Source organism: Mchenga conophoros, linkage group LG20, assembly GCF_057382185.1.
Source record: "Mchenga conophoros isolate Kocher_MC1m ecotype Shallow Benthic linkage group LG20, M_conophoros_male_GT1.1, whole genome shotgun sequence".
Lineage (NCBI taxonomy): Eukaryota > Metazoa > Chordata > Actinopteri > Cichliformes > Cichlidae > Mchenga > Mchenga conophoros.
The window spans coordinates 31537929-31555663 of NC_140545.1; the positions used below are offsets into that span (position 1 = coordinate 31537929).

Sequence of the window (17735 nt, forward strand, 5' to 3'; positions counted from 1 at the left end):
CACCTTCCTCTCTGCGGTGTGAATTACAGCCTTTGGTCTGCCTCCTCCGCACAGATCACAACCTGGAATGAACTGCCAGACCTTACCAGTGCTAAAACAATACGACTTTAAAAGTGTCCTGCTATGCTTTTACTCATCTACTGTCATAAATGTGCTGTTACACCAATGGGTGCTGGTATTAAACATGAGATCAATGCATGTGCGACAGATCCCAGCGAGCTAAAAGCTCAGCCAACTGCTCTTAATGCTCAGCCTCAAACTGTTTTTTCTACTCCTGTCTCTCCATGGAGTCCAAAAAAGCTTTTCAAAGAAAAATATTTCATTGTCACTGGAAACTGTGCGACTCTTCTTCGAATAGTACCCCCCTACCCCAAACTGCTCTCGAATGACAGTGTGAAGTTGTACCACACTTTATCTGGCGCCGTTTGCACTGGACCTAGTTTATTTTTAGTTTCTGCAAGAAAACGTTTTAATAGCTGTACTTGTCTTTAGACTTGCATGTTTCTCAAGTTTGCACAGTAACATCTACTATCACTATATCCTCACACGCTTCGAGTCACAGGCATAGTTTGTTTAAAGGTTCAGTATGCTGGATTTATAAATACTACTTTTTGTCATATTTGCTCAAACCGTTGCTATGTTCCAATAGTATGAATACAACAGAGATCACCTCATATGACACCTCTTGAATACCATTTGCAAGGATCAACCATGCCTGAATGAAAACAACCAATCAGAGCGGCACCTCCAACACACTATCAATAACTACTTGTGCCCATGCAGAGCAGCGCCCCCATGTTCAGCATATGGTCTCACTCAATCTAGTGCAGTTTCTGTGGGAGAAGGAGAAGTTTCAGAAATTCATAGGCTGAAAAACAACAGGCAGCAGTAATGAAGTCTCTGCAAACAGCTTGTAGGTGCCTTATCACCACCTTCTGGCAGTAGTACTATATTATCTTCTACCAGGCACCCATAAAAACAAGGGGAAATACATAAAGTTTTACTGATTTTAATATTAGATAAGCCTATCCCAGGAAGGGTACACTCTGGAGAGGTTGCAGGGCTAACACACAGACAAAGACAACCAGTCGCACTCACGTTCACACCTATGGGCAATTTAGTTTCCAATTAACCTTTACCCACTAACTGCATGTCTTTGGACTGTGGGAGGAAGCCGGAGTACCCAGAGAGAACCAGACCTTCTTGCTGTGAGGCAACAGTGCTAACCACCGTGCTGCCCAAAATTACACCGTGATGTAATTTAATATTTTAATAGCCAAAAAATCTCGCTTACAAGCCAATTGTAAGCAAGATGGCTAAAAGACACTGTAAAAACCTTATACATGAACTAAAACTATCAACAGAATTCACAGAAGCTTTGACTTTATGTCCACAACATGTTTGTTTTGTTTGGAACAGATAAGTGAAACTTTCCTAGTTATACAGGCAATTGGGATTAGGAATTGGTGGGAAAGAAAAGTTAAACAGCAGCATCCACTATTAAAACACTGCCCTCTGGGTGGTCAAAGTTTTCTTTAAACCTTTAGATGCTAATGACAAAAAGTATCTTTATAAAAGACGACAGCTTTAAATGTGGAGGAGCTAAATCAGCTTGTTTCCGACAGTGAAGAAACTGAGCAGCTGCACCAAGGTCCAGTATGAGATAAATAATTTCGACCATTGAATTATGTAAAGCTACTTTAATGGAGCCAAAGAATAAACACAGAGCTAGAAATGACCACAACACATTCCCTTAAAAAATGCTAGCAGGAAAACAAAACAAATTAAGATAAGCAAAATGAGCCCGTTTCCCAAAAGCACCTCAAGGCTAAGCTTATTGGATTATCCACATCAATAACAAAAAAAGTTTCCCAAATGCAAAATAACTTACAGACATTCTTAGAGATACTCAAACATTGAAGTGTGCCTTCTGCTCTGGCTGTGAAAGGCTGCAGAAGGGCCTGGGAGGGGTTTTAACTGCAGCTTTTATTGCTTATGCTAATTTCTAAGCCCTGTGATGATCTTTCAGAGACACAGATGAAAAGCAGCTATATTTTTGTACGACGCCCATTTTCTCTTTGTAGCAAATTAATGTAATAACATGAAACAGAATCAAACCGTAACCGGCGATTGACACTTTTAATTTGACTTTTCTGACTAATAAAACACTTTTTTGTTTTGTTGAGTGTCACGTACTTGCACGAATGACAGGAAGATGTTGATAATAAGTGCTAAAATGCATATATTTATAGAAGTGCTGTGACTTAATCTTAACTAATTTCCTAAGGGTGTTGGTGTAATTTGGCAACAAGCAGAGAAAGCCGTTGACAACTGCACTTGAAGCTGTGTTTTCTCACTGAACAATCACAAATGTTTCTACAACATTCAAGCTTTTTAACTGATAAACCCCATTTTTATCCGCCTCAGAAAATGCTTTCAGAGACTTAGATTATCAGGAAGCAGGGCCAAGATCTGTGAGAGTGTGAGCACACAAAGACCTCATTTTCACTCTGAACATGACAGGAGGAAAATCCATTTTCTCAATCAAGATGAATTTCCAGTTTTCAATTCTGATTTGAACATTTGATTGGAGCTGTAAATGCACTATTATTCAGCACAGAGATTTGCCGCAGGAAAAGCAGAAACAAGTGCCTGTTTTAAGCCTGAAAAGGCAGTTTTTGAAAGATAATCTTCAAGGTATACAATGGCTGCAACAGGCTGAGAGGACTCTAGCACTTTAGCTGTTGTAAAGAGGCACCACCCTGTCTATAGATGCCCTGCAAATGGGGCATTTCTTTGGCTCTGGCAGGGCCTCGTAGCACTGGCTGCAGGTACACACATGACCACACTCTAGAAACACGCAGGAGCGATCCTGGCTCAGGCAGACAGTGCAGCTGGTGGGGGATATGCTGCTTTCCTCTATGTTAAGTTCACGCAAACGCTTCCTCTGTTGTTCCTTGAACTCCTCAAGTATGCTTCTCTCCTTCTTGCTCTGTCTGCGATGCATGTATTGCTTCCACAGGATGTAGAGGAGCGTGGAGCAGGCAGCCATGCCGAACACAATCGCCAGAATCCTCCAGAGTCTAACGCTGGTCCCCTGCTTCCGCAGGAGAGACTCGTAGTCCAGCCGAGTGAGGAAATAACAGAAGCCCTGTTTGGGTGGTTGGAGCTTAATCAGGTTGTTATCCAGGACCAGCTCTCCGACTCCTGTGATGCTGTCACCCACACGCAGCATCTCCTCGGTTTCGTGGATGCCTTTTGGTCGCTCCCCGCTGATGAAGTGACCAATAACACTGGACAAGGATTGGACTGTGGGGTGGAAGTTCTCGTAGGTGGTCTCCAGATCCAACTCCGCTGCATCTAACGGGCGTATAACTCGGACTGTGGAAGCGATATCGTCATCATGTGACCCGAGGGCAAAGGGAACTGTGTTAATGCGCTGATGGATGATTTTCTCTGTGCTGTTCCTGTGTGGAAACATTACATTAATTTATAATCACTATCCATGCATCAGAAAACAGCAACAGTCCAAAGCTCAGCTTATAAAGACAAACAACCATATTTTGGGCTTTTTTTCTTTTTTTTTTTGATTATTAGCTCTTTATTTAAGCTCCAGTGTATTTTAAATAGTTTCTTTGCATGACAATAATAATCTCAGATTATTCGGCAATTTTCTTATAATCAAATTATGTAAAACTGCCATATAAACATTTTTCAAAGCTTTTAAAAGAATCATTTAAAAAGATATTTAAGAGTTTCAAGTGCGAATGACTTTTTAAGTCATTTTTCTCTGTCTTGTTTTTTCCGACGTGTAGGGTAGATTTAATAAGAAGGATATAGGTCAGTAATGGACAGTCATTGCTTTTGCCTCAGCCTGACAGTCACTGCTACAAAATCTGAGGACCTCATGCGTTCTTTGCACACCGCCTTTGTAATATGCAATGACCTAATGAACTTGAGGCAATTTTGGGAGATTCAAGCTGGTATTTTTTTCCACAGTTACTGAAAATACTCAATTACTTCGGCTGAAAAGCATGCACGCCCAACACTTGTTTTAATGCACTGCACTTTTATCCCTTGCACAGAGTCCGGTATGCTTTGGACAAGAGATATCCGAGTGTGAAGGCAAAACTGGATTTTACTAGTCGATCAACACTCCTGCCCTCACCTGTGACCATGACATGTGGGTAGAGACTGAAAGAATAAGAAGATCGTGAGAATAAGAATAAGAAGGAGAAAAGCTTTCTCCGCTCTGACTCTCTTAGAGACAGGGGAAAAGAGTAGAGCTGCAACTCATCCTCAATGAAAAGAGCCAGTTTGAGGTGGTTTGGGCATCTGACTAGGACGCTTTCTAAGTGAGACATTTCAGGCAAGTCCAACTGCGAGGAGACCGAAAGGCAGACCAGGACATGGTTGAGAGATTATGTCTCTCAGATAGCCTTGAAAGGGCATCTCTGCTTAGACTGCCACCCATTCGACTCAGTTAAGTAGCAGAAAATGGATGCTGGGACTCACTAAACAGTTGGCAGCAGTTTTTCTTTTCCCTGAATATTTGGTCATGCCTGTGAAAAAAAGTTATTAGAGAAGAAGGTGACTTCAGCATGAAATAAGCTCAATTTAGTTACCAGAGTATTTGGCTCTTGAGTTGTTTAGCAGGCTGCTGTCTGCGTCAGCGTTACCATCTGCTCTCCCTCTAACTACAACACTGACACAACTGTTTTTCCCAACGGCGAAACGTCAGCATGTAATCCTGTTCTCCGTCGATGTTTATGAATGAATTTGATAACTGCATGCCATCATTAAACCAAAAATCACTTAGCATAAATAGTTCCGTTTTTTAAATTAAAAAACAGATGTTTGGTGTGGAAAACAGAAAATGTTATTTATTTCAGCTGAATAACAAAACATTCAGACTGTCTGTAAAAAAACATATTTATTTAACCTCTTACCATATGTGAGTGGTGCGGTTCCACACCATCTTCTCCTCCTTCAGCGTCAGCCTCTCAATGACACCTTTGCAGTTATCGACAAACTGGCTGTTTAGTGTTTCCTTCACAGATCTCACCACACCTGCAGTGTGCAATAAATAAGTGTCAATTATTTTTCAGGACTCCCAATAAAAATAAAAGTTACTTTATTTAGGTTTTCCGCACGGCTCAGCAAACCTTCTATGACGGCATATGGGATACATCTTCCAGGAGTTTCAGACAGGATGGTTTTCAAATCTTGGTCATGGGAGACTTTCTTTGCTTCCTGTAGAATAAAAATAAATATATACTAAAAATGTAAGGAATTTTCACCCTGCATATGATAAACAGAGAAATGCAGAAATATGTCTGACCTTTAATCTGGCAACTATTGTAGCTCTGCTTCTGTAAATGGAATAGAAGAATGCGGTCAGAGCCGAGCTTGTGGCTAAAACCACAATCTGTGCCGTTGAGGGCTTCCCACTGGAGTCCATCCTGAAATCTACAGCATTGAAGGTCGCTGTGAGAGAGGAGATGAACACATCAGGAAGTTATCATTCATGTCAGTCCAATAGGCCACAACTGTCAGAGTTTGACCTACAAAGTAGTTCCTGGAACTCACTAAAAGACACTTTAGCCACGGAAAAATGATCAGCATTGTAATATTTTTAAGCACACTGAAGATGAAAAGAAAATGCATAGATTTCTGTTGAATAAAGCAACAGACTCTTTGCTTTTACTTTCCACAGTCCGATCAACCACAAATGTTGGAAATTGTCCATTTACAAAGCCACCACAAAGTGCAATTTCCATTTTCTGCACTTGAACTCCATATTATAGGATACCATTGTTTTTACTCCAAAACATTCAATTAGACTCCACAATATGGACACCCTACAAATAGTTTTGACTGTGCAGCAGTTCAAACTACCAATAAACCACATTTACTATGAGATTACAAAGAGCAGGAAATCCTCACAACTCAAAATTTTAAAGGAATTTTCCACCAATCAATCTCAAAGGTCTTGTTTGTTCTACCAAAAATCTAAACATATTTAGATTTTTTAAATATATATTTAAAAAATAAACATAAAATATATGACTTGGGAGTTCAGTCCTGAGCTACACACGTGGTGGAGACTGTCATGTCCTGTGGGGCACGGCAGCTGCTCTGTGGGAGAGAAGGCAACTCTGCTGAGGTGGTGGAAGCTGCACAGAGGATGGTTGGATGCTGCCTTGCCGCCACCACCACTACTACAGACATCTACACCAGCAGAGTCAGTAAGACTGCTGAACTCTAGTGGTCCCAGCCAAAGGTAACACCACTTGTGTCTTTGAACTATACACTTTTTGTTTTTATTTATACTAAAGAACACTGTCAAATTGTTTTAGGGTGCTTGCTTCTGTTTCTTTTCTCTCATTCTTGTTGGCTTTAACCAGGACCTCAGCGAAAAAAATCATTTCACCTCATGTGAGTATGTGTTGCAATGACAATAAAAATCCGTAAATATATGCAGACTTTCGCCACTGCTGTTGCTAAAAATCTACCGAAACAGGAACGTCAGAGCAAAGGTTGCGTGGCATCTCGTTACAACTTAGAGCAAATTTCAAATAGGATCATCTCACAAATAAAGCACATTGAAACTACCCATAATTGAATGCGTGTAGATAAATACTTTTGAAAAAGTCACGTCTGCGGCTCCCTAATGTTTTGCTTTTCTCCTTTTCATATCTAAATGGACTGGAAACCGCTCACAGCTTAAACGGTAAATATATAGTTTATGGTTACTCCAGTCTGGACACTAAAATAGCCCCCATTAACTAACACGACAAGCAAGTTAGCTTCAGCAAACACAACATTACTCAGTGCTAACAATTAAATCATCAGCTTACATGGTAATATCAGTCTTTGTCAGTAAATATCCTTTCGTTTAAAGCGAAGTCGTTAGCTGGAGTGTTGACTAAAGTTATCATTTCCTTCACTTCCTTAACTGACATTACTAGCTAGCTTGGCTAAATTAGCAGTTTGCTAGCTATGCCTTGACTGGAAATGAAAGGACGGCTGAGACATTTGTTTGAAATAAGCTGCAGCCGTCACATAAGGAGACAACTAAAAGCAGCTTTAACGGACTGTCCAGCCACACATTTACACTCGATTTCCTGTCAACAAACCTGAAACAACAGCAGTCTCCACAGCTAAGCCAACACCAACACCGGGAAAGACACCGACGTGCACTTTGCCTCCCCACCAGTAGATGGCAGTGTGGCAGCGTACATCTATTCGTGAACTTGACGGCCATACCAGCTCCTATCCAAGGTTAAATAAAACTAAAGTAAAAACTAGAAGGAAAAAAACAAAACAAAACAAAAATAAAACAAACAAAAACATTTTAGATACCGAAATAAAAAAACAACAACAAACAGACGTTGCAACTCGACAACAACAAACTGAAATTATATTAAATGCTTACAAAACTAGATAATATAAAAATTGTACATGCTTTAGTCTTTATCAGTGTAGCCAAATCTGTCAAGCATCAGGAGGCTTTGGTGTATTTCTTTAGTGAGACTGGAATGTTTATATGACATTAAAAGCATCTCATCTATATCTGAATCGGACTTCTTCCACATTATAGTCATAAAAATGCTCAAAATTACACTGAAATTGGACTAATTTAATAATAAAAACTAACATGAAATGCGCATAATCACTCTGGAAATTAACAGAAACTAAAGTGAACTGAAAAGAAAAAAGAAAAAAAAAATCATCTACTCAAAAGGTTAATTGAAACAAAAAGCCAAGGTTAAACTCAAGAGCTAAAATGTCAATAGACATAATTCTATGCAAATGAAACATTAAAATCAATCAGAACAAACAAACAAACAAAAAAGAGAGCAACAGAAAAAGCGCATCTATAAAAAACGTGTTTTAATAAGTGAAGTTAATATGAAAGCCTTATCTCCAACAGCAGATTTTCCCATAGCTGGGGCAGAAGCAGGGTCACCTTTAGATTTAAGCCCCAGAGAAGCCCCACTTGAGATTCAGGATTTCTGCTTTAGAAGTGATCAGTGAAATTTTGTGCAAAAAAATTCTAAAACAAACAGAGATCCAGTGGAAGGAAGCCACGATTTGGGTGTTTGAAAACCCAGTAAGAAGCTGAGCTGCTGAATTCTATTTGAGGTGAGATCGAGAGCCACTTTTCCTCAGTGCCATAAAGAGGGAGTTGCAGTAGTCAGATCTAAACAAAACAAGTATGTCAGCAACTGTTATGTTTTTACTAGACATTGTGTTTACCTTAGCTAAGGCACTGAGACCTATTTTTCCAGCAATAAAGTGCAGCTTTGATTTTTCCCCCTTTTTTTGTATAGGGACAAGCAGCACTGATGGCACTGATGCCATCTGATTGCCACGGGTCTTTAAAATGCATTAAAATCTGCAACAAACTAGAGACAAACAAGCATAGACTACATACATGCATACAAACATAATGACAGCTTTGGGCGTGCCAGTCATGCAAATTCTAAACATTAAAATGAATGTTAGTTACACATCCTCTCATTATATCTCCTTTAGACCTGCCGCTGATCTGATTTCTTTTTTAATGTTCCTGGTGTTGTTCTGCTCGTGTCTTTTAATTCTCCTGCTGCACCATGAACATTCTAGTGCTGCTGCAGAGGACATAAAGTCAGTGCTACAGTTAAAAAAAAGATATATATTCCAGTCCATAAAGATGTGAAGGTGTACCCAAAAGCCTCCTGGAGGGTAGGAGGGCTTCCTCGCCCTGGGGTGACCCTCTCTGCCTGCAGTTTATCCAAGGCTGCATACAAATTGTGTTTTCTCGGCTAGCATTAATGGCACTCTTTAACCATGACTTTGGGTCATCTTATAAATCATTTCAGTATACACTCATGCACACACTTACATTTGGATAAAACAAACAAAACAAAAACAGAGACAGTGGCTGTCAGACAAAATTAAGTCCAGTGTGAGTCAGTAGATTTATAACAGTAAGTCCAGTAGAATGGGTACGCCTTTTGTTTTGATGGATTTCTCCTTAAGAACCATATTTCAACTAAATGACCAAATTATCTTTTGTTGTATATTGCCTCTTTGCACTTTCCCATTGCATCATGTGCTTGGTGTATTTCTAGTGTGTTGTGGTTTCAGTTGGCACAGTTTGTAGCAGGAGGCTCTTTAGCCTGAAAAGCCATGCCCTGCTTACTCAAGCTGAATCTATCAGATAAAGAGAAGAGCTTTGATGAGGCAAAAATCATTGGAATTAGGTGCAATACTGAAACTTAGTGCATTGGGTGTATTGAATACATTTATACATTTTCAGATCATTTTTTTTGGCTACTCTGTATATCTCTAATCATTTCTGAGTCTTTGTTTTTAAACCAGGTCAACCAGCTGTCAAAACCACCCCGTACAGCAATCCATTAAAATGGTGGTACTGCACAGTGTTGGAGTGAATTGCCTGAAAAAACATCAGCCAGTTTCACTCAATAAAAGTGCTGCTATCAGAGCAAGCAGAGCTTTGGATTAAAAAAAAAGGCTGTTTTCACACGTTTGATGCTGCTGGTTGAAACAGCATTTTAAAAGAATTTGGGTCATGCTGGGTTGAATAAAGTGGAAATCCTATAAAAACAGTGAAACTGCAGAAAAGCAGTTGATTTTGTAAACACGGTATCAGAGTTCTTTAAAGGCGTTTTTTTTAAACTACTTTTATGATGTCTACCTAAAGTCATCTCAAATATAAAACTATGAAGCAATGATAAAAAGTTGCAAGATAAAATCCCTGCTGGTATTTTGTCCTTTTTAGATACTTGGGTTTGTTTCTTATGGATCTGATGTCACTCAGAGCTCTGTCCACTCAGTAAATGCACATCTAGTGTTTACTCCTGTTTCTTTTCACTGTCTCTCCTTGCCTTTGGGATGTTTTACGACTTCTTCATTTGTGGGAGAAATAAGAAGAAATGGATGTAGCCACCACGATGTCACCTTTTGGCTAATTATTTGTTTTTTTTAATAATACAGAGAAAACCCAGAGAAAGCAATCAAAAGACCCCCCCAGGAGCAAGTAATTGGTGACAGTGGAAAGGAAAAACTCCCTTTTAATAGGAAGGAATCTCCAGCAGCCATCTGCTACAACTGGTTGGGGGTGAGAGAAAGAAGACAGAACCAAAGACACTGTGAAAGAGTGCCAGAGCTTAATAATGTTTACTGAAATCATAGAAAGGGAATGTTGGTATATTTTTTTCATGAACTTTGCAACAACCGGCCTTCCTCTTTGCAACCAGAGGAGTCACCACCTGCTGGCTTCATTTTTTAGATCTGAAAGCTACATTTATCTTTCATACAGTCTTTCATCTTATAGAAATGAGCAACCTAAACTCCTGGGCTGTTTCTTTCCTCTGTTCAGTTACTAAGAACTCGTCCGCCACCCTCCAACATGAAAGATAGCTTTCTTCATCCTTTTACAATATATTTATCTATTTATGTTTAGTGAAACAAAGGTCTGCATTTACAATTTCATTTTGCAACTTTGTAAGTCCGAACTAAAAATCTGTCTTCTGCCTTCAAATAATGTATAATTCTTATTCATATGATCAATTCCTGTTATCTTGCACTCAGCTCATTTCACATCAGTAATTATTTGCCAGACACACCGCACAGAAATGCTCATTGTAATTATTCAGATGGGCTGTTTAAAACGTAATGAATGAAGGAAAGCAGCAGGTGCAACAGCCTTTAATGGTGCATTTCTTTTTACTCGTCTAATCTTTACATTCACTAACTGCATTTACTTCTTGAAATGTCCCTGAAATGCACTTCATCCTTTTAGCGTCCCTTTTAAAATCTTAAAAATTCAGCAAAGTGAAAGCAAAATCTGTCACAGAAAACTCCCGTGGCTGAATCAGTCTGACATAATCAACCTGACATCTGAATGATCAGCCTTCACAAAGTCAGGGAGCTTTGCTTCTCTCGGGAAAAGTTGCAGCCTTATTTTCAACCTCAACAAAAGAGCAGGGATGTCCTGGGGGAGTTCTTTTCAACATTAGTCACCTTATTTTGTGGAGAGAATCTACCTTTCTATTACCCCCCTCTGCCCATGTAAGACTACCTCATTTTGTTTGTGTCAGTCACAGAAAGACTTCCGTTCAAATGCCAGCCTGACACATTCACATTAATTTCAAACAGACAGAAATAGAGATAGCAGATGGAGGCAGCAGCTTTATAGGAGGAGTACTAGAGGCGAGAAGAACATTGTATGTGTCCTCTTGATGCTGCACCGCTGAAAGGACGACATTTGGAATTTGCTGCGACTGATTCAGAGAAGCCTGGCATTTTGCCTGCCTGTGCAAAATCCACAACACCCTTCCTTTTCACTGTTACACAGCAGGCACATTCATTTATTGTAATACTCTTTCAAACTTACAGTAACTTACAGGTGCTGAAATTACAATATACAACTGCAGAAGTAACCACTCGACCTTTGAAATGTCCAAATACTCACATGTGGTTGGAGGAGTGTCTCACTAAATTAAAGACAATATCAGTTAGAAGTCTTTTTCTTTTTACTCTTCAGTAAAGTGCCTTCATTGACAAAAAATATTTGGTGTTAATAAGCTAATCAAAAATTAGCAAACAATCAAAAGATTTGAAGAATTTAAATGTAAAACATGTTTGGAATACTAACTGCTTTTACTTCTGCACATGCATACAGGCTGCTTATTCATCCACTGAAAAGCATATTATTTGAGAAAAACACTGAAATGAGCCGGCGTTCTGCAGCCGGAGGACTGCTTTGAGCATTACTCAAGAGGAGCACAGGATGTATAATGAATGTAGCTGGCAATGACTTTATTGTGGTGTCTCACATATATTTTGCCCTTGAAAGCATGAAAAGGTTTTAGCTGCAACATGCAATGAAACACTAGTATTCCTGATACCGCTGAATATACTGGTATGCATAATGTGCAGTTATCATAGTGCAAATATGAGATGAAGGAAAATGCAACATCCAAAATGTGGTTTAAAAATAAATGAACATTTCAGGAAAATGCTGCATGTTTATGTCCATATTACAGCTAACATGAAGATCAATAGTAATCTTACACACTCACGGGACACTTTATTAGGTAAAACTGCATTTTAATGCAAATGCATCAGGCATGTAGGCATGGTTTAAACAACCTGATGAAGTTCAAACTGAGCATCAGAGGGAGGACAAAGGTTTAAATAACTTTGAATGTGGCATGGGTGTGTTGCATGTTTAACAGGCAGGCGTTAGCTGATGCAGACACTGAAGGAGACAGAACTAAGTTTCAAACAAAAAGCGAGCCTTTTATTGTGGCCGATAACATAAGAACAAAAATAAAGCGAACGGTAAAACTAAACTAAAACCTAAACTGGGAGAACTATGATAACAGACCAGGAACATATGAAAAACTAAAACATGGAACATGACCTGAGCAGAATCATGACATACATGAAACTTAACGGAGGAAACACAAACAACCCGACAAAGACTGAATGACAACACACAGACTGAATACACACAGGAGGTGATCAGGGGAAGTGGAAATACAGTGGAAACAGCTGAAACAAATGAACATAATGACACCTCAGGGGAAGAGTAAAACTAAGCACGCTGAACATGGAAACACCAGACTTTCAAAATAAAACAGGAAACATTGAGAGACTTAGACATGGCACACAAGCTTGACAACATGAAGCACGCAAACAAGGAACACATGACATATTGACAGAGAAGACAAGAAACTACAAATGAATCAGGAATGATAGAAGGAACAAAACTAGAATGAAACACAACCAAACCCTAAGCACTGAGCATATATTCAATATAAGAAATCAAAAAATACAAAATGAACTCAAAATGCTGGGTCACAGCAGAAACTCAAATAACCACTTGTCACAACCAAACTATGAAGCAGAGCATTTCTGTTGCTGACCGTATGTCAGGGTCTCTGAGTATTGGATCGCAGGTTTTCTGTAAATGATTATTCTGTTAACTTCTGAGAATCATTTCTTTTTTGCATTTTTCTAATAATAGTATTTCTTTATATTTATATTTCTCTGGGTTTAGTTCTTTTGAACATCCAGTTCTGTTAACAGTTACAGTTTTGGTTTATATTCAGTTCATTGAGTTTCTATGTATTCCTGCCTCTCATTTGTTCTGTGTCTTTAGTCTCTGTTTTTGTGTTTTGTTACTTCCTGTTTTTATTGTTGTCGTCTGGTGTCTTTAGTTTACTTCCATCTGAGTCATTATGTTAAGTATCCTCAGCTGTGTTCCCACCTGCTACTTTCCCCCTCATTATCTGAGGTGTTGTGTCTACACATATTATTATGTGTAGACACAACACTGGTTAGGCACATTTTATGATTGAATGATTCACAGGACAGTGCTAAGTGGATGAGACGAATAAATGAAAAACATTCCTCTAAAAATGGACAAAAATGAGTAAAAAAAACAGCCAATGCCAAAGAAAATCTTTGAAAGAGTCTCAGAAAGTCTGTTGCTCAAGACCACTTTAAAAAACTTACAAGAAAGTCTAGCTCAGAGGAACAAATATTAAAGTAATGAGGGATGGTTCAAGACTTTTGCCCAGTGTTGGGTATAGCAGAAATGAAAGACATACATTATAGGTCCCCTTTAAAAAGCATATGAACAGATATCAGACTCCTCATATGTCTCATTATTTATTTATTTTCTTGTGCTAAGAATCCACATCCAGATACTTAAAATAATTCTAATTAACATGTATTAATTAGCCCTTGCTTCTAATGTCTTGGCTAATTGCCTCATTATTTTTGCCTTATTTTTTCACTGACCTTTAAAACAACCACTTACTGCAGCACAGCACTCTTCCACTTCTATAGTGCAGGATTAAACGAGGGGGAGTTGACCTGCATGTCTCCTGTGACTGTCCCCTTCTACTGAGCAAGGACGGGAATAAGCCTCCTTTCTATAATGTCCTGCACGTTCCCTCTTCATTAAACTATGATTCACTTGAACTGAATTACGTATTCAGCCAAAGCTAGAGAATCTATAGTATGGAAATTAGGTGATATTGATTTTCATCCCTTGAGGCTTTTACTTCCTGTTTTTGTAAACAAAGAAAAGGCTTCAGCTCTACCAAACATTCTGTAATGCTACTTTGTCATTTTTTGTCAGACTAATTTTTGATTGGCCGTGGGTGTGTTATTGATAGCGGCAGTCTGATGCGTGAAAAACACAGCAGCCTTTCTGTCACTATTCCCTCTCGCGCTTTCTTTAAGCTACGGCTGCCTGCATTGCTGTCGCCCTCACGTACAACCATAAATCAGCCATGTAAGAGCTGGGCCCCTCTCTGCCAGACCCTGCACATTGATTACACTGCACTGGGTAAGTGTAGCGTGATGAAGAGAGAGCCCAATTCAATTAGGCTGCCTTGCTAGACAGAAATACGTAGAATATGTTGGCCTGGATAAAAGAATGTCTTCTGTCGAAACTGAGGATAAGGAAAAAGAATTTCAGAGGTGAGGCAGGGATGTCGCTTAGGGAAAGTAATTGGTTTGCTACGATAACCTTCTGCACCCTGGATTGCTTGTGAGTTGATAACTGATGCACATTTTCAAGGGTAGAAGAGAAAGTGATATGATGATGATAAAAGATTTGTTTTTTATTTCCTGCAACTAACAGCGAATAAACACATTTTAATCAACCTTAGGTCAAAGTCTGCTTGCAAATCTTCTGACTTTGTCGATCCCAGTTTGAACAGATTTCAAGAAGATACATTGTAACTTCTTAAGTGAACCCAGCTTTTTTCCTCTTGTACACAGCAAAATCTCCAGTGTTAAATTAACACTGGAGAGTGTCTATATGGGTCCACACCTCTGAGTGGTAAATACAACACTGTTGAGTGTTAAATTAACACTTTTGACAGTGTTATATGTTTACAAGTAACCTAGTCAGTTTTGAAGATTAACAATGGCTAACACTAAGCAGTGCTGATTTTCTAACACTGGAATATTTCTAACATTTTGAGTTATTTTATTTTCCTTGGCTGCTTATCAAATTCAGGGTAGCATAGGGGACTGGGGCCTGGAGTTTTTCTAAGTTAAATTCTAGCCTTTTATTAGTACATTACAGGACAGCTCATTTGTATTATAGAACTGGACCTCTCAACTTTGATTATTTAGAGCACGTTTAATGCAGTTAGTAAAACAAGACTTCTTTTGTGTTTAATTGTACAAACAGTCCATCCTCCAGTTTTGGTAAGCAATAAAAAATGATTTTGGGACTTTTTAGCTTTCAGGGTGATAGAGGCATAAAGACAGGAAAGCTGGAGAAAGACATGCAGCAAATGTATTAAGGCAGGTTTGAACTTGGGTCTCTGGATTAGCCTTACAGTATATGGATCACCTGCTCTACCCGGGGAACTAAACCAGCACCCTCAGTAAGTATTGTTTGTATTCTGTTTGAACTAATTAGCAGTCCTTGCACTTGCACCGTGTTAACCATGCTGGTTAGCATTAACTGATCAGTTCATTTTGTTCCACCCTGACACTATGAAGGTTAAAGGCTCATGTTAGACTGATTTTTTGTCATAACACAGTTACTTTGCATTATCCAGTAAGTATAATATTAAGTGTATTATTTTATATATTGTATCTATTTTGGACACATCTACTATTTGTTACATTGCCACATATGTTTTAGCAAATGTTTTACTTTTATTTGCCTGAGCAAATAAAAGTGCATGAAAAGTTCACAGGAAACAGTTCAGCAGTTCTAAAACTAAAAGTCGAATATAAGTCTAAAAGTCCAATATTAAACTTGAATGCAGACAGATATTTAAAAAATGCACCACACTCTGTCTGAGAGCAGTTCATACATTAACCAAAATAAGAGCAATGGGTGAAAAAAAGAGAAAAGTTGTTGCAGTTTCACTAAAAGCTGAAGGACTGAAACATATGCCACATGATAAAGAGACTAAACACGTATTACACTAATTGCACTTAAGTGCATTCTTGTATGGGATGATAACTCACGCAAGTCAATACTTAATACACAAATCCATTTCTTTAAAATCATGATGGATCTTTTCAGTTTAGTACATCAGCATCTGAGAGGTGATTTATGGGACCAAAGATGCTTGGATAAGGCCTCTCAATCAGACTGTCTTTGGTAACTCAAGGAGTTAATTCTGGATCAGATCCAGTCTTCATTCACTAAATGTCCAACATCTCTTAATCATTTGACCCCCTGTGGTCTCCTACGTGGTGACTGCTCAAGCATTTCTAAGCCCATTAACTCAGTTTCAACAATCCCAAGTCTTCCCTTTCAGTAAGCATTCAGAGACAGCTTGGATGCACTTAATTTTGCTCTTGTAGTTATAATAAGAGGGATTTATGTGTGTTAATAATAATAATAATAATGGATACTTTATTGATCCCCATGGGGAAATTACTTGTTTTTCTCTGCATTTGACCCATTCACTCAGTGAAGCAGTGGGCAGCCCACTAAGCAGGTGCCCGGGGAGCAGTGTGTAGGGACGGTACCTTGCTCAGGGGTACCTCAGGGTAGCCGTTAAGTGGATTCGAACCGCCGACCTTCCGATCATGGGGCGACCACTTTACCTACTGAGCTATCCCTGTTATAACGCCTCTAAAGCTGTTCAATCTGTTTCTCCCCGCGTGCTTTTTTTAATTCACTGCACACACGACGGGTGGAAAGAGGGACATTTATTTCCCAGTGTTGCCACAGTAACAATTTTCTAAGCTAAGAACTTCATCCACCATGTACACGTGACAGCTCAGTCCATTCTGCCCAGCACAGCTTGCTGGCAGACACATATGATACTTATTTTGATTCATTGAAGCAGAGTCATCCAGCCAGTAAACAGATGTCTGGACACAATGTGGTGATGTCGGACAGATGTTCATGCATTTTCATCTTAGCCATGTCCACAGAACAGAGCTGAAACCTGGAAGTGTTGTTTACATACTACTAATGTGCAGAACACAATACATTTACATTTATAAGAGACATGTTTTTGACAACATAATAAAGGACAATAAATGCATCTACCAAAAGGTTGATTCTCTTCATTTTATACCTTATCATTGCTTCACTGACGCTGCATTCAGATTATTAATAACCTTTGTTCAGGGTTTATTTGTATGGGTGGAGCAAATAGCACTTATTCACCTCCTCTTAACAAAAGCTAGACTTGCTGTTCTCACCAATGGAAATACACTCACTGGCCACTTCATTACTTACACCTTGAGAGTACTGGGTTGGACCCCGGTTTTGCCTTCAGGACTGCCTCAGTCCTTTGTGCCACAGATTCACAGTGCTGGAAATATTTCTCAGAGATTTTGAGCTATATTTACATGACAGCATCACACAGTTGCTGCAGATTTGTTGCTGTACATCAAAGACGAATCTCTTGTTTCACCAGATCACAAAGATGCTCTACTGTATTGAGACCCGGTGACTGTGGAGGCCACTTGAGTACACTCACTGTGATGTTAAAAAAAACAGTTGTAGATGATTTGAGCTTTGTGACGTGGTGTGCAAAGAAAGTACCCCCACATCACTGCACCACCATCACCAACCTGACTGTTGATGCAAGGCAGGATGGACACCATTTATGACTACACCAGCAACTGGAATTGAGACTCATCAGACCAACATTTTTCCAATCTTTTATTGTCAAAATTTTGGTGAGCCATGCAAATTGTGATGTCAGTTTCCT

At 39.1% G+C, this 17735-nt stretch overlaps 1 protein-coding gene across 2 annotated transcripts; it reads right to left on the reverse strand.

Moving 5' to 3' along the window:
• Positions 1-1680: 1680 nt before the first annotated feature.
• On the reverse strand, positions 1681-7359 carry mul1 (mitochondrial E3 ubiquitin protein ligase 1). Of its 2 annotated transcripts, none has more exons than XM_085259191.1 (5): positions 7140-7359; positions 5342-5487; positions 5166-5253; positions 4950-5070; positions 1681-3467 (listed from the first exon to the last, which is right to left on the reverse strand). In XM_085259191.1, exons 2-5 carry the CDS (start codon positions 5459-5461, stop codon positions 2738-2740), a joined length of 1059 nt encoding a protein of 352 aa, XP_085115317.1. In that variant the 5' UTR covers positions 5462-5487; positions 7140-7359; the 3' UTR covers positions 1681-2737. The 2 variants fall into 2 exon arrangements, with proteins under 2 accessions (XP_085115317.1, XP_085115318.1); XM_085259192.1 differs by lacking the exon at positions 7140-7359 and adding an exon at positions 6861-7103.
• Positions 7360-17735: the final 10376 nt, after the last annotated feature.